General features: G+C 38.0%; 1 protein-coding gene across 3 annotated transcripts in view; it reads left to right on the forward strand.

Moving 5' to 3' along the window:
- LOC126259161 (uncharacterized) overlaps positions 1–23,011 on the forward strand; it is a 659,794-nt gene that overhangs the window by 415,719 nt on the left and 221,064 nt on the right. For all 3 annotated transcript variants that reach the window (XM_049955714.1, XM_049955715.1, XM_049955716.1), the window contains exon 5: positions 21,567–21,662. In XM_049955714.1, the coding sequence (XP_049811671.1) occupies positions 21,567–21,662 (96 nt within the window). The remainder of the gene's footprint in view (positions 1–21,566; positions 21,663–23,011) is intronic.

Consider the following 23,011-nt stretch of genomic DNA (forward strand, 5'->3'; position numbering starts at 1 on the left):
GCGAAAGCGTCAAGTTTGATAGCAAGTGCGCTAAGCAAACCAGTAGCTGAACTTGTACTGACGTGCAGAAACGCTAAAGGAATACGGGACAAACTACATGCGAGATTTGAACATTCTTCCGTGTCAAACGTTACGAAGCAGAAGATATTAGCTCACATGTTGCTAAGCTACAAAAGTTATTTATAGATTTAAATGATGAATTAACGAAACATGAAGAGAATACGTTGTCTGAACGAATATTAAATGGTCGAATTTTATCTACGCTGGGAAAGGAATATGAAAACTTTAAAGATCTCTGGGAGACAATACCGGCTGAAAACCAGAATTTGAACTTACTTATTGAAAAACTTTGTGCTATTGAACTGCATGAACAAAGTACAATGGATGTAACGGCATTGGTTGCGTATAACTCACGAAAAAACAAGATGTCAAAAGAGCGAGCAAAACAAAAATTTCCGTGTAACATATGTAAACAACTAGGACACTGGGCAACGGAGTGTCCACAGAACCCTCGTGACTGCAATAACGAGCGGCAAGAAGAGAAGGTGAGTGAAAACGCTGTGTTTACTTCGTGTGCCATGGGTGCGTCTACTGTAAATTATATTGACGTAAATAAATGGTATTGTGATAGTGGTGATACGAAGCATATCACCCCGAATAAACAATACTTCGTCTTGTACAGCGAATTTGATGTTCCTGAAGTGGTTTCATTAGGAAGACAAGGTACTAATATGCATGCACTTGGTAAAGGCACAGTTTACATCGAAATAAGACGAAACGAATGGTATAGGGCGAGGTTGGAAAATGTTTTGTATGTGCCCGATGCAAGCGCTCATTCGTTCTCTGGCAGAACAGCTGCAGGTATCGGCTGCAGTATAACATTCTCTTATAAAAGTGTTATGACTAAAAAACATCAGCGGCGACATCGTCATGACAGGCTACGTGGAAAAAATGGTCTGTACGTGTGTAATATGCGTGTTGTCAGACCAAAAAACAGTGATAAAGTAAATATAGCGACATCTGAAACACTGCAAATGTACCATGAAAGATTCGGTCATCAGAATAAGCAACACATCAAGAACATTTTGAAGAAACTTAACATCGGTGTAGAAGGTTGTAAGGATGAATTTTGGGACGGTTGCGCATTAAGAAAGATGCATAGAGTACCATTCAAACAACGAACAAACCGCTCCACAATAACTGGTGAATTAATTCACGCAGAGGTCAATGGACCAATGAGTATAGAGTCGTTTGGAGGTGCTCCATATGATGTATGTTTTAAAGACGATTTCAGTAAATTTCGTCGAATTTTCTTTCTTAAGCACAAACATGAAGTGTACGATATGCTTAAGCAGTTTTTAAAAGAAGCACAAACCAGAGGACATGTTGTTAAACAATTTCGATGTGATGGAGGCAAGGAATTTAACAACAACATGATTAAGAAATTACTGATTTCTCCACCGTATACTCCTGAACAAAACGGTGTGGCCGAACGTGAAAACAGAACAATTGTTGAAGCCGCACGTTCGACGCTAAACACAAGTAAGCTACCAAGAGGACTGTGAGCAGAAGCATGCAATACAGCAGTCTATATTTTAAATCGTACTGGAAGGTCTTCGGTTCCAGACAAATTTCCATATGAGTTGTGGTACAATAGATCAGTGGGAAAACTTTATCATCTCACAATTTTTGGCACAGGTTGCCATGTTCATATAAGCAAACAGTTCCGTTCAAAATTTGATGACAAGGCTGTTTGTGGACAACTCGTTGGGTATGTCAGTGACAAAGATGACTTTAGGGTCTGGGTTCCTTCCAAAAGGAAAGTTGTCTTGAGTCATGATATAAAATTTAAACCAGAGGTAGTGTGTAGATCCCACAGTGATCACATCACCTTAGACATTCCTCGGCAGTCTGCTTCTGGAGGAAGTCAAAGTGAAGAAAACTTTAACGGACTTTAATCTGGAGGAAGTCAGGAATCAGATGGCAATAACAAAAAATCAGCAGAATTCCTGAAAGCTAATGCATCAGAATCTTCTAACGTAGATGAATTGGAGAACAGAAGACTACGAAGAAAACCGGCCTGGACAGAACGTGGTGAGTTCTTGTTGTTTTCAAAACTTACTGCTAGCGAAAAAAAAGATCTAAACTGTTTTTCTGATGTATTACAGCCGAATGAGAGAGAAAATTGGATGCAAGCTATCAATGAAGAACTAGAATCACTAAAGAGAAAGAATACTTGGGTGTAGTTGAACGTCCGATGAATGCCAAAGTATTACAAAATCGTTGGGTTCTACGTCGAAAAGTTTCAGCTGATGGAAGCACCCGCTTCAAAGCCCGATTAATTGCTAAAGGATATATTCAGCAAGCAGGAATAAATTTTGAAGATACATTTAGTCATGTTGCATGTCATGACACCATTAGAGTTTTGCTAGCGGTAGCTGCTTCAAAAAAACTGGTGTTGAAACAATCTGATGTGAAGACGGCGTTTTTGAATGGAATACTTAAAGATGAAGTATTCATGGAACAACCATAAGGCTTTGAAGATAGTAGGCATCGAGTGTGTCTCCTGAAATGGTCTCTCTATGGACTAAAACAAGCACTACGCTGCTGGAACAAACGGTTTATGGGAGTTATGGAGAAAGCAGGTTTTCGGAACAGTGCTGCAGATCCTTCTTTGTTTTATCGCAAATGCAATGAAAAAAGACTTTATGTAGCTATTTACGTTGATGACGGCCTAATTGTTGGCAGTAATGAAGAAGAAATAACAGCATTTCTGAACACTTTACAATGTGAATTTGATATAACATTGGGGACTCTTGACAGTTTTCTTGGCAAAAAAATAAAACAAAATGAAAATTGAGCAATTATGATACGTCAAGAAAAGTACACGAAAGAAATACTGGAAAGATTTCGAATGGCAGAATCTAACATGAATACAACTCTCATTGGATATGAAGAAACTGATCAGAAAGAAACAGAAGCAATTTCGCCCACCGTTCCCTATAGCGAGGCAATTGGATGTCTTACGTATCTCTCAATAGCAACTCGTCCAGAGACGTTTTGCAGTCTATAAAGCTGCTCGAGCTATGAGAAAACCAACTGCTTCAGACTGGAACCGAGTTAAACGCATATTGCGGTATCTGAAAAGTACATTAAATTATGGCATTAGCTATGATAAAGAAGAAAAACTCAGAATTTACAGTGATGCTGATTTTGCTGGAGACAGACAAGAAATTCAACAATTGGTATTGTGGCAAAGTACCATGGAGGGGCAATATCATGGGCAAGTCAGTTGCAGAAGGTAGTGGCTACATTTACAACTGAAGCAGAAATAATTTCAGCAAGTGAAGGAGCCAAAGAATTAATTTGGTTACGGCGTTTACTAAGTGACTTGGTTGAAATGCCGGAACAACCTCCAACACTTTATATTGACAATCCAGTGCATTAAAATTGGCAAAAAAACTCTGAATATCATCATCTGTCAAAACATATAGAGGTCCGACACTTCTGTGTTCGTGAAAGATTTCTGAATGGTGAAATTTTAGTGCAACATACAGATGGAAAAAACCATTTAGCTAATCTGCTGACAAAGCCACTTGAGCGAGTTCGATTTAATTTGCTGCGTGCAGAGTTTGGTGTGAAGGAAGTCAAACAGTAACTCTTTGTTTTCATATGACTTTTATTTATCCTTTTGGAGGAAGGAAAAATGTTTTTAACGTTCAATATAGTTCATTGGGTATTTTCATGAAGTATGTTTTGTGTATGTAGGATCTCCTTGAAGTTCGTTTTTTTTCAGTTAAGTGCCAAATATGTATCCTAAGAAATATACAGTTTTAAATGAAACTGTTTTGTTCAGACTTAATAATTTTCCTGTAGGCAGTATCTATCTTACCCCTAGTGAGACAAGCCTCTACATCCTTACATTTGTCCTATGTTTTCATTGTTATTCTATGTTCAGTTCTAGGGAACGTAACTGTGACGTATGCTGTTATAGACAAAATGGCGGCCACATTTGGTTTATAATGGAACTACATAGGCTAAATGATTCTATGCTATCGGAGCACGTAGTAGAAAACATGCCATCCTGGTACAGCGTAGACGTTAATAAGCAAGGTCTGAAAGAATTCACAGTTCAAAAAGATTCATGCAGCTAATTTTGGGTCTGACTCCTCCCTCTGCACCTTCTCAATGCTTTTCTTAAATGCAGTTTTAGTAATAAATTTTTAGATATAATGGTAACCGTACTAATTTTCTGCACTTTGCCTGTTACTGTTGCCTAAACAGAGGGTCATTCAGCGTTCTTCTGAAGTTAGGAATTGTTTGGGAACTACAGCGGCGCAAGAGCGGCTTCTTGGATTAGCTATTATCGCGATATAGTTAGTTAGCCTGCTTATTAGATTATAACAAAGTTTGCATCTAAAAAAAGGTAGAAAGAAAATACAGTTTTGTAAAATATCAAATTTATGTAAACATTGAGCATTAGAAGAGTTTCGTAGATAAAAGTAGTGTTTGATTTTTGCATTAAAATTTTCTCACTTCATCCACAAAACTGAAGTTTAAAATAATACATTCGGAGGAGGGTCTGAAGAACACTAACGCGTACCCAGTCCAAGAAAATTCTAGAATCGGTCCAGCCCACCGTAATTCACTAGAAATGTTAGAAATTTGCTACACAAGCAAAGAGAGCTACATCACATATTTAACAGAAGTCAAGGCCTAATTGACAAACAAAAGCTGAATGAAGCCAAACCAATGGCGAGGCCTGAGGAATTCGTAACTGTAGTCGCTTTTACAAAATGATTAAAAGTACCACTATTTTTGTAACAATAATAATAATAATAATAAACCCGTGGAGGCCCGGGAAAAGAATAGGCATCCGGTATGTTCTGCCAGTCGTAAAAGGTGACGAAAAGAACAAACCACTAAAAGGGCTAACCCGCCTTTTAGTGTGATTATTGGTTCAGGACAGAACTAATGAAGCCTCGGACAAGCGCCGTCATGGTCGGGGACGACGCTTGAACCCTATGCCTGTCCACAATGGTAACAACACTGCTAACCACACGGAAAATAATTTAAATCCAAATAGAGGTGTTTTGCAGGATATGCTTCCTGCAACCACTCTAGAAGGAAAACAAAGACGGAGGATGAGATGGTCAGATGACACCTCATGTTCTGTTATTACCAAGCAACAAACTTAGGAACCAACACAACTGGATACAGATCACATATATATATATATATATATATATATATATATATATATATATATATATATATATATACAAAATTTAATACCAGATACCCAGAATTAAAATTTTTAACAGAACAACGGCTAGCTGATCAGATCCGTGTAGTAATTAAAAATATCAGGATACCCCAGTCAGAATTAAAAAACATCAAGCAACAAGTACAAAAAATACTGGAACGAAATAATGTGCAATCAGAAGAAGAAGAAAATACAGTAATGGACTCAAACATCCCAGAGCAAACAAACAAAGAACAACATGCATCAATTAAACAATCAGAGGAAAACGAAATCTTAAGACAGCCACCAGAACAAGCACAAATAGAACACGAGGTGACACACATGTTAGATATGGAAGAAAAATTTCAGCTGAAATTTATAGAATACAAAGACGCAAATACAGACATTAGACCACCAAATAACCCACAAGTCGAAACAACAATAACCACTATCAACACAATCATACACAACAAAATAAATGAAAATACAACTATGGAAGAGTTAAAACTACTGGTTTATATAGGAGCACTCACTACACTAAATATACACACTAGGCAGGGATCTGAACCAACCAACACACAGAAGAAACCCACAAAACCAGCATGGCAACACAGGCTACAGATCAGAATAGAAAAACTGAGAAAAGACATCGGACAGCTCACACAATTTATAAGAAATGAAATATCACACAAAAAACGAAAAAGGTTAGGTAAAAGCTCACAACAAGAAGCGATAGAGCAATTAGATGATAAGAAGCAGAAATTACAAGCATTGGCCAATCGACTTAGAAGATACAAAAAAAGTGAAAATAGAAGGAAACAAAACCAAACATTCTACACAAACCAAAAGAAATTTTACCAGGCAATAGATAACACACGCATTAAAATAGACAACCCACTAAACATAACAGACATAGAACAGTTCTGCAGCAACATATGGTCAAACTCGGTACAGCATAACAGGCATGCACGGTGGATACAAGCAGAAACAGACGCATACTAAATGATACCACAAATGCCTGAAGTGATAATTTTGCAGCATGAAGTCACCAGAGCAATTAATTCTACACACAATTGGAAAGCCCCTGGAAAAGATAAAATAGCAAATTTCTGGCTAAAGAAGTTCACCTCAACACATTCACATCTAACTAAATTATTTAACAGTTACATTGCAGACCCATACACAATCCCTGATACACTTACACATGGAATAACTTATCTGAAACCTAAAGATCAAGCAGACACAGCAAACCCAGCTAAATATCGCCCGCCCCATAACATGCCTACCAACAATATACAAAATATTAACTTCAGTCATTACACAGAAATTAATGACACATACAACACAGAACAAAATTATAAATGAAGAACAAAAAGCCTGTTGCAAAGGAGCACGAGGATGTAAAGAGCAACTGATAATAGATGCAGAGGTGACATATCAAGCTAAAACTAAACAAAGGTCGCTACACTATGCATACATTGATTACCAAAAAGCTTTTGATAGTGTACCCCACTCATGGTTACTACAAATATTGGAAATATACAAAGTATATCCTAAATTGATACAGTTCCTAAACATAGTAATGAAAAATCGGAAAACCACGCTTAATATCCAAACAAATTCAAATAATATCACATCACAGCCAATACAGATTAAGTGTGGAATATACCAAAGAGACTCATTAAGTCCTTTCTGGTTCTGCCTTGCTTGGAACCCAGTATCCAACATGCTAAATAATACAAATATGGATACAATGTTACTGGAACATACCAATACAAAATCACACACTTCCTATACATGGATGATCTAAAACTACTGGCAGCAACAAATCAACAACTCAACCAATTACTCAAGATAACAGAAGTATTCAGCAATGATATTAATATGGCTTTTGGAATAGACAAAAGTAAGAAAAATAGCATAGTCAATGGAAAACACACTAAACAAGAAGATTACATATTGGATAACCACAGCGACTGCATAGAAGCGATGGAAAAAACAGATGCCTATAAATATCTAGGCTACAGACAAAAAATAGGAATAGATAATACAAATATTAAAGAAGAACTAAAAGAAAAATATAGACAAAGACTAACAAAAATACTGAAAACAGAATTGACAGCAAGAAACAAGACAAAAGCTATAAGTACTTATGCTATACCAATCTTGACCTACTCATTTGGAGTAGTGAAATGGAGTAACACAGACCTGGAAGCACTCAGTACACTTACATGATCACAATGCCACAAATATAGAATACATCACATAATTCAGCAACAGAAAGATTCACATTAAGCAGGAAGGAAGGAGGAAGGGGATTTATCGACGTAAAAAACCTACATTATGGACAGGTAGACAATTTAAGAAAATTCTTTTTAGAACGAGCAGAAACTAACAAAATACACAAAGCAATCACTCATATAAATACATCGGCTATACCATTGCAATTTCATAACCACTCCTACAACCCTTTAGATCACATAACATCAACAGATACGAAGAAATTAAATTGGAAAAAGAAAACACTACATGGCAAGCACCCGTATTATCTAACACAGCCACACATCGATCAAGACGCTTCCAACACATGGCTAAGAAAAGGCAATAAATACACTCCTGGAAATTGAAATAAGAACACCGTGAATTCATTGTCCCAGGAAGGGGAAACTTTATTGACACATTCCTGGGGTCAGATACATCACATGATCACACTGACAGAACCACAGGCACATAGACACAGGCAACAGAGCATGCACAATGTCGGCACTAGTACAGTGTATATCCACCTTTCGCAGCAATGCAGGCTGCTATTCTCCCATGGAGACGATCGTAGAGATGCTGGATGTAGTCCTGTGGAACGGCTTGCCATGCCATTTCCACCTGGCGCCTCAGTTGGACCAGCGTTCGTGCTGGACGTGCAGACCGCGTGAGACGACGGTTCATCCAGTCCCAAACATGCTCAATGGGGGACAGATCCGGAGATCTTGCTGGCCAGGGTAGTTGACTTACACCTTCTAGAGCACGTTGGGTGGCACGGGATACATGCGGACGTGCATTGTCCTGTTGGAACAGCAAGTTCCCTTGCCGGTCTAGGAATGGTAGAACGATGAGTTCGATGACGGTTTGGATGTACCGTGCACTATTCAGTGTCCCCTCGACGATCACCAGTGGTGTACGGCCAGTGTAGGAGATCGCTCCCCACACCATGATGCCGGGTGTTGGCCCTGTGTGCCTCCGTCGTATGCAGTCCTGATTGTGGCGCTCACCTGCACGGCGCCAAACACGCATACGACCATCATTGGCACCAAGGCAGAAGCGACTCTCATCGCTGAAGACGACACGTCTCCATTCGTCCCTCCATTCACGCCTGTCGCGACACCACTGGAGGCGGGCTGCACGATGTTGGGGCGTGAGCGGAAGACGGCCTAACGGTGTGCGGGACCGTAGCCGAGCTTCATGGAGACGGTTGCGAATGGTCCTCGCCGATACCCCAGGAGCAACAGTGTCCCTAATTTGCTGGGAAGTGGCGGTGCGGTCCCCTACGGCACTGCGTAGGATCCTACGGTCTTGGCGTGCATCCGTGCGTCGCTGCGGTCCGGTCCCAGGTCGATGGGCACGTGCACCTTCCGCCGACCACTGGCGACAACATCGATGTACTGTGGAGACCTCACGCCCCACGTGTTGAGCAATTCGACGGTACGTCCACCCGGCCTCCCGCATGCCCACTATACGCCCTCGCTCAAAGTCCGTCAACTGCACATACGGTTCACGTCCACGCTGTCGCGGCATGCTACCAGTGTTAAAGACTGCGATGGAGCTCCGTATGCCACGGCAAACTGGCTGACACTGACGGCGGCGGTGCACAAATGCTGCGCAGCTAGCGCCATTCGACGGCCAACACCGCGGTTCCTGGTGTGTCCACTGTGCCGTGCGTGTGATCATTGCTTGTACAGCCCTCTCGCAGTGTCCGGAGCAAGTATGGTGGGTCTGTCACACCGGTGTCAATGTGTTCTTTTTTCCATTTCCAGGTGTGTATATACAGTGAGACGGAAGGATTCATGATTGCAATACAGGATCAAACAATAAACACCAGATATTACAGCAAGCATATTATTAAAGATCCCAATACCACAACAGATAAATGCAGACTTTGCAAACAACAAATAGAAACAGTAGATCACATCACAAGCGGATGTACAATACTAGCAAATACAGAATACCCCAGAAGACATGACAATGTAGCAAAAATAATACATCAACAACTTGCCATACAACATAAACTAATAAAACAACACGTTCCCACATACAAGTATGCACCACAAAATGTACTGGAGAATGATGAATACAAATTATACTGGAACAGAACCATTATAACAGATAAAACACCACCACATAACAAACCTGACATCATACTCACCAATAAAAAGAAGAAATTAACACAACTAATCGAAATATCCATACCTAGTACAACAAATCTACAGAAGAAAACAGGAGAAAAAATTGAAAAATACATCCAACTGGCTGAGGAAGTCAAAGACATGTGGCATCAGGATAAAGTTGACATCATACCAATTATAGTATCAACTACAGGAGTCATACCACACAATATCCACCAGTATATCAACGCAATGCAGCGACATCCAAACGTATGTATACAACTACAGAAATCTGTAATTATTGATACTTGTTCAATTACCCGAAAGTTCCTAAATGCAATGTAACATATATCGTACAGTTAAAAGGAAGTCACGCTTGATCAAGATCCGCGTCACTTTCCATTTTTAACCAGACATAACGTCTGAGAAAGAAAAGAAATAATAATAATTACGTTATTGTTAAGTTATCCGTTATTGCGTCACATCAACCCAAGTATTACTTTATATAATGTTGTATGCCGTCTGTTGAAGTACAGTGCCCTACCTCGTGAAGATTAGTACTAATGGGCAACACCAGATACTCGGAAAATACCTGTTGTCGTATCTAAATGAATAAGGATGATATTAAAAGTTCCGATGCTCATAGTTTAATTTATATTTGTGATCATTTCTTCGATTCTTCTTATCGAAAACTTCAGTCGCGGAGTCGCAGGATGGCATTTCATGTTTCACGGACGTTAGCAATGGTTTTTCAGTCGACACCAAAGCAACGTGAGAAAGTCGCGTTTACGAATGGTTAAAATTAATTTCTTTTGTTCTGATGCGATGCTTCAGGTACTGCTCCACTGAGACCACAGATTGTGAGATATTGACTGTGTCTAAATACTGGCTGGGTGCGGAATTCGTCTGAAGAATATTTCACAGATAGTTCAATCCTTAGTTGAGAAATATCAGAATGTCCACCGTAGGACAGCTTTAAGGTTTTAAATGCAGCCTCAGCGAAGTTATCTATATATTGGCTATACTTTTCATGATTCACAATTGAAAGAAACTCCAAATTATCCAAGCCAGCATACCTGTCAGTATCAACGATTTCACAAAATAAAGCATGGTATGGTACAATGTTTCTCTCTCTGTCACGCCATCCCATTGCTTCTTTCTTGGAGGCTCACTATCGATTCCTCGATTTTACAGCACACTTTTTCAAATTTACCGCGAGGTTCCCGTAATTCAGTCTTAACACTCACAGTCTAATGTTTAGACTGTGCTTACACTGGCCAACTTTCTTCCAATAACAGTCGACATCGAAAAGTTAAGTTTGTAGTATTTTGAAAACGGTTGCTGACTTGCGATATCTTCATGAAAAAAAAGTTAAATAAAGAACTGTAACTAAATTGCCTAAGCATCAGGTAAAAGCTTTCGGCACACGCTCGTGTTTGCCATCCCTCGCATTAGGATCATCTATCATAGACTTCAAAAGTTCTTCAAACTCAGCTTTATAGATTCGTCAATAGCCCTATTAATCTGCTGTTATATAACCATCACGTGTTGTATATTAAAGGAAAACGTCGTTTGAGCAATTCATCCAAAGCTCTGGATCTTTTAGACAGTTTCGAGAAAAATTGAGGCAAAACCAGAAATTGAAATAATGTTTTTCACTTCCATATATGTTCAGCGGATTGTTTCAGTACTAAATTCTGTTTATGAGCGTAGCAGTGTACGAAGAGAGTTGAGAGGGATTGGCCTCACAAATTTTTATACCCCTCTGTGGTGCCCAGCTACGAATGGCATTTCTTTCAGTCCCTCGACATTTGTGTACGAATGACTTCAGCAATGTAATCGATGAGGTCATTCTGTATGTCACGTGAGATACTTCGAAAAACATTTGAAGTCTGCAAGTTATTTGACAAACATTCATCTTTTTGTGCCATTATCTGTGTACTCGGTTTCATCGTGCCCTGTGAAAGAAAGTTCTTTAGCAGCTAGAAAATATGTGACATCAGTTAAGCAGCTCACAATGTGTCTATTTTTCTTCACTTGTTCATTTCGCAACTGAACATTTGATATGAAGGCATAGTTCAAACTAATATCTATCCTTGTGCGGCCAAATTTAATCAGTGTCCATACAGATGTACGAATAATATGGCCCTTTTCATGCCATTTCCTCAAACACTTGACAGCCGTTGATGTCTTAAATGCTCCTGAGTTAACGGTGCGTTTTGCAAGTATGACCGCAACTGAAATTGTAGAAAAAAATGTGAACCAAGAATGTTTAAATGTAGAACAATGTCTTATCTGTAAATGTAATCTGTGATTGACCCATCTAATCTTCGCAGTCTTCTGAACCACAAAACTTAAAAAGCTTCTATTCTCTTCTTGTCTGAACTGCTTGTTGTCCACATTTCACTTCCATACAAGACTAAACTCCACATAAATATGTTCAAAACGACTAACACTTAAGTTTATATTAGATGTTAACAAATACCTCTTTTTCACAAATGCTTTCTTTGCTATAGTGAGTCTGCATTTTATATCCTCTCTAAATTGTCCATCAGTTATTTTTCTGCCTATATATTAATAATCATCTATGTTGTTGTCTCTTTTCCTACTCTAGTTCACTCAGCATTGCCTGATTTAATCAAATTACATTCCATTACTCTTGTTTCACTTCTGTTAATGTTTATTGTAATACTTTTTTTCAAGATACTTTCCATTAAGTCCTTTGCTGTATGTATCATTGGCATAGTTCATTTTTCGTCTCCCTAAACTTTATTCCCTTTCCAAATGTATTTTTGGTTTCCTTCACAGCTTGCTCAGTGTACAGAATGAATAATCCTGGGGATTGGCTGCAACTCTTGTCTCACTCCTCCTAACTATGGCTTCCTTTTTATGTCCGTTGACTCATAACAGCAGTCTTGTTTCTGTACAAGTTGTAAAAGACATTATGCACCTTGTATTTTATTGCTGATATGTCCAGAGTTTCAAATAGTGTATTTTGGTCAACACTATTAGAAGCTTTCTCTAAATGCTATAAATGTAGGTTTGCCTTTCCTTGAGGTACTTTGTAACATTAGTAGTAGAGCCAGTATTGCCTCATATGTTCCTGTCTTTCTCCAGAACCCAAACTGATCTTCCCTGCGGTTAGCTTCTGCCAGTTTCCCCTTTCTTCTCTAAATAATTCATGTTAGTATTTTGCAACTGTGGCTAATTAAACTGATGGTCTGGTAATAATCACCCCCTGTGAGCAACTTACTTTTTTTGAATTGGAATTATTTTCATGGCTGGCTTTCCCAAGGATCTCAATAACTCTGCAGGAATGTAGTATACTCCAGGAGCCTTGTTTAGCCTCTAGTCTCTCAGGGATTTATCAAATTATTCTCACAGTAATCTCCCATCTCCATCTACTTCTTCTTTCCCTTCTATGATATTGCCTCCATATTCATTTCTCTTTTATACCTCTTCTATATATGCCTTCCACCTTCAGCTTTCCCTTCATTGTTTAGTATGGGCTTGCCTTCTGAACTCTCCCTCCTCAAAAAGGCATTTCTGCTTTCACCAAAGGTCTCTTTAATTTTCTTGTATGCTTCATCGTATTTCTTCTAGTCAAACTTGCTTATGCAGCCATGCACTTCTCATCTGGCCACTGTTGCAGTTTAGTTTCCATCTGTCCTTTTTGTCTTTCATTTGCTGTGTTTTTCTAATTTATGCTGTTGCCAATTAAATTCAACTCATAGGCATTTTCTATTGCATTTGTTTGCTGTCTTCACTATTTCATGTCTCAAATCTGCTCATTTGTCGTCACTGTATTTTTTGCACCATACATTTTATGCTCACACCTTATGAAGTTTCCGGAGAATGAAAGTCTTCTCTACAAAAGAATCAACATGGATTCTGTAAACAGAGATTTGCAAAACGCAGCTCAATTGGTTGTTCGATGAAATTCAGACCACTCTAGACAAATTTGCTGAGGTTGATGCAGTATTCTTTGTATTATGGAATGCATTCAATATAGCTGAGCTTCTGGAGTCAGTTTTCAAATGCTGTGTTTGCCTAGAGGAGGTATGCCATGCCTGTAGTGAAATGCAAGAAGACCTGTGGAGGATCAATGATTGGGGTCAGGGACTGGCAGTTGACCCTGAATGTAAATAAATGTAACATATTGTTTGTAGGCTAGGAGAAGAGAACCATTGGTTTTTGCTAATGCTATCAGCATTACATCACTTGAAACTCTAATAACCATAAAATATGTAGAAGTGACTATCCAGAGTGATGTAAAGTGGAGTGACTACAAAGAACTAATTGTAGGAAAAGTAGATGCCAGGCTGTAATTCATTGGAAGACTCCTCACTGAATGAAAATGCTTACAAAACATTTGTAAGACCGATTCTTGCATAGGCTCATCAGCTAAGGCTTCAAAGATGAGCAAGAGTCAAGACGTGGTATTCTGGCATAATTTGCATGTTAGCAACCTGAGCTGGAATATGTTGCCCAAGTATCTGCAAAGTGTTCTCCTTATCAGTATTCGGGCTGGATGGGGAGTCTGAATCACTGCCAGATACTAAATACATAGTTCAAAGAAGGTGGAATAGAGAGGGTGCGAGAGGGGGCAAGTTGCAGATGTTACAGGTTGTAATGTTGTTGTTGAAGTCTAGCCTAATGTGCTCATCAGATTGGTCTACCTCTGGTTAGTCAGCTCTGCTTGGAGTTACCTCATACTTAAGTCACAAAACATCATAGATTCCACAAACAAACAAAAAAAACTAACTCATTAGTTGGAAGAAATCACAGGTTACAACCATCTACAAGAAGGGCAGCAAATATGCACCTTAAAAACTACTGTCCAATTTAATTGATATCCATCTGTTCTAGAAAGTTACAACATTATCTGAACTCCGACATAATTAGGTACTTAGAATAGAATAACCCTTTCTATGACAACAAGTTCGCATTATGAAAACATTGGTCATTCAAAATGAAAATCATACTTTTCACAAATAACATCGTGTAAACTATGCATCAGTGCTTTCACATACATGCATTACTTTTTGACATCCGATAAGCACTTAACTCAGTACTACACTAACATTTCTTAACAAAAGTATGATCATATGGATTATCAAACAAAATTTGTGACTAGATTGTGGATTTCCCGATAGAGAGGACGAGCATATTTTCTTGGATGCAGGGTCATCAGAGATAGAAATACTGTCAGGTTGCCTCTGGGAAATACACTGAGACCCTCGCTGTTGATTTCATCTTTAATGACAAGGAAGACTATAGTAACCTCAACCTTTTTGTAGATGATGCGTTATCTGAGTGGGAGACTTTGAATTGTGATGTGCCACAAGGCCCTGTTTTAGGTTCAATGCTGTTTCTTACTTAAATTAATTAGCACTCTCACTGTTCTGGTATAGAGAGTAAATTTACCATTTTTGTATTTGAAACTGCAATTATCACTGATGAATTGTCAGGCGATGATCTTGAATAAATTATGAACAAAGTTTTTACTGAAATTTTGAATTGGTTTTCTTCAAATGATCTCTCACTCAGTGCAGACAAAACCACACAGAAATCTTTGAAAAAAATTAACATAAAGTGTAGAGATCAACCAATACAGAAAGTGGAGGATAGAAAAATGCATATATAGACAGCAAATGCAATTGGTCTACTCACATTATTCATCATAGCTCAACAAAATTTGAACTACAGATTATTGCTTCTGTGGCTGAAGTAGATACCAGTAAGGCTTTTAACTTAGATGACATTCGTTCATTAATGTCCTAAGCTATTATAGTCTAGGGGAACCACTGTTGTGGTGAATGTAGGATATAATTTTGTAGCAAGAACACAACACTTTTAGGAGCGATGATCTTCCTTTAATGTTTAAAAAGGTGACATCTAGCAACAGAAACTTCATAGAGTAAAAGCATGAAAAAAAGACTCATAGGAGCAAAGAATTTCAGTACATCAAACTGTGGTATCTAGAACATCTTAAAAAGGTCAAAACACATTAGTTACGAAGTTATATCTTGGTACACATTGCTTTAAATTTGATTGTAAAAGCTCTGTAAACATGTCACTAAGTTGATTTTTAGAACAGTCATATTCCATATCGGTATCCCTATTCTAATATCGTACTTTGATGTGATTAGAATGTTTGTTGACCTTTGGATTTTTCACTAATTTAATGGTGCTTGTATTGTCAGTGAACAATATGGACGTGTTTCTTTTTCCACTGATCTTCAACAGCTGTTGGTTATGCCACACACATTCCTTGGCTCCTTCAGTTGCAGCAATGAACTCTGCTTCAGTGATGGATAGTGCAGCAGATTTATCCACTTGAGATGTCCATGATATAGCCATATCACCAATCATTGAAACAAAACCTAGTGTTGCCAGCAACAGGATAGGCACATAGTTCACTGCCAGATGAAGTATAGAATAGACTGAAGTCTGAAGTACCATGAACATATCTGAAAATAAATTTTACAGTGTTCCAATCAGAAGAAGTGGGTTTGGTCATAGGCTGAGCAACTTTTGAAACAGTATAAGTGATGTGTGGAGTAGCAGAACGTGCCAGGTACATTAATGATCCTACAGCCAAACAGTAAGGAATGTTGCTGTCAACAGTATTGCTATATTCATTGTCTAATTGTTCATTATCACAGGGAGTTTTTAATGATTTTGAATCAGCCATGTTAAAAGGATGTAGAATCTTCTCTGTGTATGCTTGCTGTGAAATAAACAAGCCAGACTCCCCTTGCACTATTTATGTGTCTAAATTAAGTCTAAAGATTCCACTGTTATTTTTAATTCTGCCTGTAACATATCTAAAAATGAGTTCACTGCATTTTGAGTTGTCCCTTCAATAATTCCATCATCAACACAAATAGCAATCAGCAGTTTTTCTATTTTGCTTTGTTGAATGTAAATGCAAGCATGTGCTATAGAACTAGTAAAGCCATTTTTTTCATGAATGAGTGAAACTTATTATTCCAGCAACAAGGTGATTGATTTCTTGAGGTGACAAACATGACCTGACCCATCATTGAAACCTCCTGGTTGAGTCATGTATATCATTGAAACCTCCTGGTTGAGTCATGTATATTTCTGTATCCAACTCACCATACAAAAATGCAGATCTAATGTTGAATTGACCAAGTTTCAAATTTTAGTCTACTACAATTGCTATTACAGCAGAAATAGCATCATAACGAGCAGCTGGGCTAAAAGCTTCGCCATAATCAAGTCCGGTACATTTAAACGTACCATGTGCAACCAATTGAGCACAGTATTGATCAATCAGTTAATCAGGTCTATATTTAATACAAAGTACCAATTGATCATAGATAACTTGTTCTCCGTTAGGCAGTTCTACCAAGTCCTAGGTATCGTTTTCTTCAAATGCCTTCATTTCATCTTTCATCACATTAAATCTTTTATTGGAATTACTACATTCCATATCTTTGTTGAAGTTTGTTGGTGCAAGCTCTTCATGGATTGCTTTCTGTCAGGTAAACTAATGCATTTGCTTGAGACTGGTGAGGCTTGTATCCTAATTCGTAGTCACTAAACTTCACTGGGGGCTGTATTTCACAAACTGGACGTCAATTTGGTAACTCATTCGAATATTCTTTGTCACTAGTGCCAATCTGATCAACAATAGATTCACTTTTGTCTCCTGTTTCTTCAGGTATGGATTTCAATTACAACTCAACCGAATTTATAGTAGTACATAACTTTCCTGCTTGAAAATCAACGTTGCGTCATTCCAACACATGGTGGTTTGATGGAATCCATACATTGTAACCAACTGTGTCATTCATGCAGCCAATGAAATGAAATGCTCAGGTATAGCTTTGTCATCAAACTTGGAATGAAATTCCTTTGGCAAATAAACATTGCATTTTGATCCAAAAATGCGTAGATATCAGAAACTGTGAAACACTTTGCCATTTCACGCTGTGAAAGTGTTTTACCTTCAACACTTGACTTCCCTGTATGATTGAGAAGAAAAATTGCTGCATCACATGCATGAGCCCCAAGTGATATAGGTAACTTCCTGGATGTTAACACCGAGCAAGCTAGTTCAACTACATGTCAGTTTGCTTATTCAGTAACACCATTTTGCTCAGTAGTGTCTGGACATGTAAGGCGAAACTTAATACCAGTCTCACAGCACTGCAGCTACTATGTTACAATTAAACTCTCCTCCACCATCTGACCGAGCGAGGTGGCGCAGTGGTTAGACACTGGACTCGCATTCGGGAGGACGGCGGTTCAATCCCGCGTCCGACCATCCTGATTTAGGTTTTCCGTGATTTCCCTAAATCACTTCAGGCAAATGCCGGGATGGTTCCTCTGAAAGGGCACGGCCGACTTCCTTCCCCATCCTTCTGATGAGACCGATGACCTCACTGTCTGGTCTCCTTCCCCAAAAACAGCAACAGCCTCCACCATCAGACTGAAATACTTTTACCATATGACCAACAGCATCACACTCCTTCAAAAGTGTTTTCAAATTGTCAGCCACGTCAGATTTATTTCACATGAAATATATCGAATGAAATGAGAATAATCATCTTTGAAATTTATGGAGTCAACAGACGTTGGTTCATTAACGTTAAGGTCTGCATCGATCAACTCGTAGACAGTTTGTGGATGATCTCTGCGGTGGCTAAATCATTTGCAGTGGGATTTGCCAAGAACATATCCATCACAAAACGATGTGATATCAGGGCACTTATCCAATATACTGAAACAACAGAGCACATCTCGTACATGACATTTATCATGATGACCAAGTCTCTCATGCCAACATTGTAGTTGTTATTCTGATGCTACACAGTCAGTCATTACTTGTGAATCCAAAGGACAAACTCACATGTTCATAATATATGTTGGATCAACTAGTCTTCCTGTTGTGACTATTTCAATATATTGCCATGTGATAACACCTTTGTTGTTGTAAGTCACAGTATGTACGTATTGTGCAGCTTGACAGACAGAGAAAAGTTGATATCTGACATGAGGTACTTACCAGACATTTTCAAGCAAAACGGGTGTCCACCTTTCGTTTATGAAGATTTCACTATGAATACTGCCAGTCCATTGTGCAAAAATAACTTCTTTGTCAGCTGTCTGTACACACTGTGGAATCAGAAACTTTTCAAACATAGTGAAATGCAATCTATTTGATGAAATATGGTGTGTTGTGCCACAGTCTGAAATCCAAGAACCTGAACTATCAGGATTAACATGATAAAACAAGGTAGTGACTATAAATGTATTTGGTTTGCTGCTCACTTGTAAACTGAAACTCGAATTATTATTGTTCGCAGCCCTTGCTTTTATTACTTCTGCGCCCATGCGCTTTCAGCAGTTTGTGATGATATGCCAGCTTTCTTGCAATACAGACATGTACAACATTCTTTCTTCTTTGACTTACTCACCTCTGCTGCAGATTTCTTCCGTTTTTGATGTTGCTCCTCTGATTTTGATTTTACCTGAAAAGCATCAGTGCCTGTGTAGCCAGTGAATTCTTAGTTGAATAAAATTCTCAATAAGAAGCTTTGTATGCTAGGATTCAGGAACACTTTATTTATTTATTTCATTCATGTTCTGTAGACCCATTAGCAATAAATCGCTAAGGTGTAGAACGTGTCATTTACATAGATTTGAGACATTTGTTTATAGTAATAGGTTGTACAATGAATAATATATTACATAGAAAAAATGTTTACAAGAATTGTTTTTTGTAAAAAGTAACAAATAGCATTGAACAGACCTACAATAGATCAAAATCAATTCACATATTCTCATACATAAATTCATCCAGTGAGTAAATGGTTTAAGTTGATCTTTAAAAGTAGGTGGATCAGTAACGGACATTTTTATTACCTGAAGGAGAGCATTAAATATTTTTATGCAAGAGTAGTGTACTCCTTTTTGCACCATACTTAGATTCTTTTGTTCAAGATGTACATCATTTTTTACCCTAGTGTCATAGTTATGATGCATGCTGTTCATTTCAAAAAGGGAATGGTTTTTACACAAGAAATACATGAGAGAGAAAATGTATTGAGATACTGTTGGGAGTATTCTCAGCTCTTGGAAGAGTTTCCTGCAGGAATGTCTGTAATTGACACCACACAGAATCCCAGTGACTCTTTTCTGGGCTATGAGGATTTTGTTTGCCTTTGGCTGGTTTCCCCAGAATATAATTCCATAGGCCATCAGGGCATGAAAATAACCAAAATAGGCACCTTTCAAAGTATTTAAGTCACTGAAGGAAGCAATCGCACGAATTGCGTAAATTGCTGAGCTATACCATGTCAGCCTGTAAAACTGATATTTGAATCCTAATGTTTTGAAAATACAATGGTGGAGTATCATAAGAGGAAAAGTTACATTTGGATTAATTTTGTTCAGTTCTCTCCAGAAGTCATGGAAAATGTTCGCACATAGCGATGTGTGTTTTGTTGTACACATGATGTCATGTTTTGGTGTTTCGAAGAAACAATTGAACAACGTATATAGTCACTGCAAATCGAGATTGTTTATATACTGACATAAGAGTGTCCCAAATGTCTTCTGCGTCAGTCTTCTTTCTTACATGAATAGCAGGTTCCTCTGCAGTTGCCGTTCCAATGATACAAGCTACCTGAGCATTGTCCCGTTGCCAGTGCCGGTTTGTGTCTGATGGTTCGTCTCCTTCCGGTAATGACGAACATTGACATGTACCATCTCTAATCAAATAACGAGAATTTTTTTAACAGATTTGAATCTGCCATTTATGTATTCCCCATTGATCTTTACTTGAAAACTTGTGAATGTTTGTAGAACTGCTGTCATCACTCAGCTAAAGCATTGTCTCTGCCATTCCACAAGTCGTGCAGTCTCACGAATATCCTAGTAAACAGAAAAATAGTCTAGCGAATGAATACTATAATTCTCACAACCTGAAGTGTTTAAACCTGGGTCCATAAACTGTTATGGTGAACTTATTATATAATTTTATAGCAAGAACGCAACACTTTTAGGAAGAGTGATCTTTTTTCTTTAATATTTAAAAAGATGACACATAGCAACAAAAACCTCAAAGAGTAAAAGCATAAAAAAAATAAAAAGAAACTCTTAGGCGCAAAGAATTTCACACAACATAAAAGCTGTCAGAACAGTGAGTGGATAGACACACTTATAGGTACTTGCTTTGAAAGATGGGGATCCTAACAGTATATATTTTTTGTTATTGACCTTTGTCTGTAATAGCTGTACAAAGACAACAGTGAATATCATGATTACAACACATGAACTAAAAACAATCTGCTCATTGAATTGAAATATCTAAATTTGGTTAAAAAAGGAGTTTATTGCTCCAGCATTAAGCTGTTTAATGCGCTGTAACCACGTATCAAATGCATTCATAAACAATTTCTAAATGTCAAACATTTTCTAAAAGAGTACTTAATAGAGAAATCTTTTTATATGGTGATAAATTCATGAGAGAAGAGGGATGCCACTACTAAACTTCCAGTTGTTTCACTAGTACTTGTAATACATTTTCTTTTGGGCACTATGATTGACATTAAAAAATTTGGTATTTGTGTATTTATTAATTTATTGTGATATTTAACTTAAGTTTGCTTCCTGAATATATTACTGATCCATCCTCAATGTAATACATTTAATTAGATATATGTTATTTATTTGATATCTTATTCGTTGCATCTTTCATTGTCTTTATGTAAGTTACATCTAAACTATGTACAATTTGATACAGTCCATATCCTTGTAATTGACTTGCTACCTGGATCTACTTACTAAACATGAAATAAATAAAAATAAAATTAAATATTTGTGTATGTATGTGTTTGTGTGTTTTGTCTTAGTAAAGCATACACGTTGTTTATTGCTATATGTTTCATTTTTCTCTGTTGTTTTAGGGAGGTCTCTTCCAGTCCTTTGTGTTCATCTGTTTCATTGGTACGGGCTAATGGAACACTTTAATCTGGATGTTGTCAGGATCTGGAAGTTATTTAGTAAGTATTAAATTGTCAGTAGGGTGTAACAGGTAAAATAGCAGTTATCTAACTTCAAAATAATGTCTGGCCCAACTTAAATGAGATTTTTTTCTCAAAGACAAGATGAAAACTATTTTCCTTGGTAGTTTTGAGAATGTCCTACACAGTGTCAAGAGAAAATCATTAAAGTTGTAAATCATTTATGTCAAAAGTGTATTTTCCTGGTAGGCTCAGTTTTATTTTGTAATAGCTCCTCAATTTTGGACAAGCAGTTTAGTAGCTTTACTTAACATGGTATTAAGGTCTCATGCTTTTTTTCATTTACTTTGATTAATTACTCTTTTTTTTGGGAGGTGGCGGGGGGGGGGGGGGGATCTTTACACAAGGATCTGCCTTTTCATGAACATCCCAGAAAACAGATATAAAAAATTCAGGTTAAAGCATTATTTTCATCACAAACACCGTCGTTATCTTGAATACATGTTTTCTGATAAAACAAGTACATTGGCAACTACTCTCGGTGCTGACATCAATAATACTAAAGGATATACTGTAACTAGATATCCATTACAGTTTTAATGGCATTCAGCATAACAAGCATAATGAAATTCTTTTTTTGAGCCTACTATTGCAGCAGTCAGTTCAATACATATCACTGTGAAATTGGGCAAAAGGCACAAACTGCCACACCATTCTTGTCCTTGTGAATTAGAGAAGAGCCTAAATTACAAAATTAGTACAGATAAATGGAAAACCAGCTAACCAGTTTTTCTCACTGATCTTTACCTTCTTTTGCGCATATATATAATAGAGGGAAACATTCCAGGTGGGAAAAATATATCTAAAAACAAAGATGATGTGACTTACCAAACGAAAGTGCTGGCAGGTTGATAGACACACAAACAAACACAAACATACACACAAAATTCAAGCTTTCGCAACCAACGGTTGCTTCATCAGGAAAGAGGGAAGGAGAGGGAAAGACGAAAGGATGTGGGTTTTAAGGGAGAGGGTAAGGAGTCATTCCAATCCCGGGAGCGGAAAGACTTACCTTAGGGGGAAAAAAGGACAGGTATACACTCGCGCGCAGACACACAGATCCATCCGCACATACACAGACACAAGCAGACATTTGTAAAGGCAAAGAGTTTGGGCAGAGATGTCAGTCGAGGAGGAAGTACAGAGGCAAAGATGTTGTTGAAAGACAGGTGAGGTATGAGTGGCGGCAACTTGAAATTAGCGGAGGTTGAGGCCTGGCAGATAACGAGAAGAGAGGATATACTGAAGGTCAAGTTCCCATCTCCAAACTCTTTGCCTTTACAAATATGTGTGTGTGTGTGTGTGTGTGTGTGTGTGTGTGTACCTGT

Source organism: Schistocerca nitens, chromosome 5 (genome assembly GCF_023898315.1).
Source record: "Schistocerca nitens isolate TAMUIC-IGC-003100 chromosome 5, iqSchNite1.1, whole genome shotgun sequence".
NCBI classification, from domain to species: Eukaryota; Metazoa; Arthropoda; class Insecta; order Orthoptera; family Acrididae; genus Schistocerca; species Schistocerca nitens.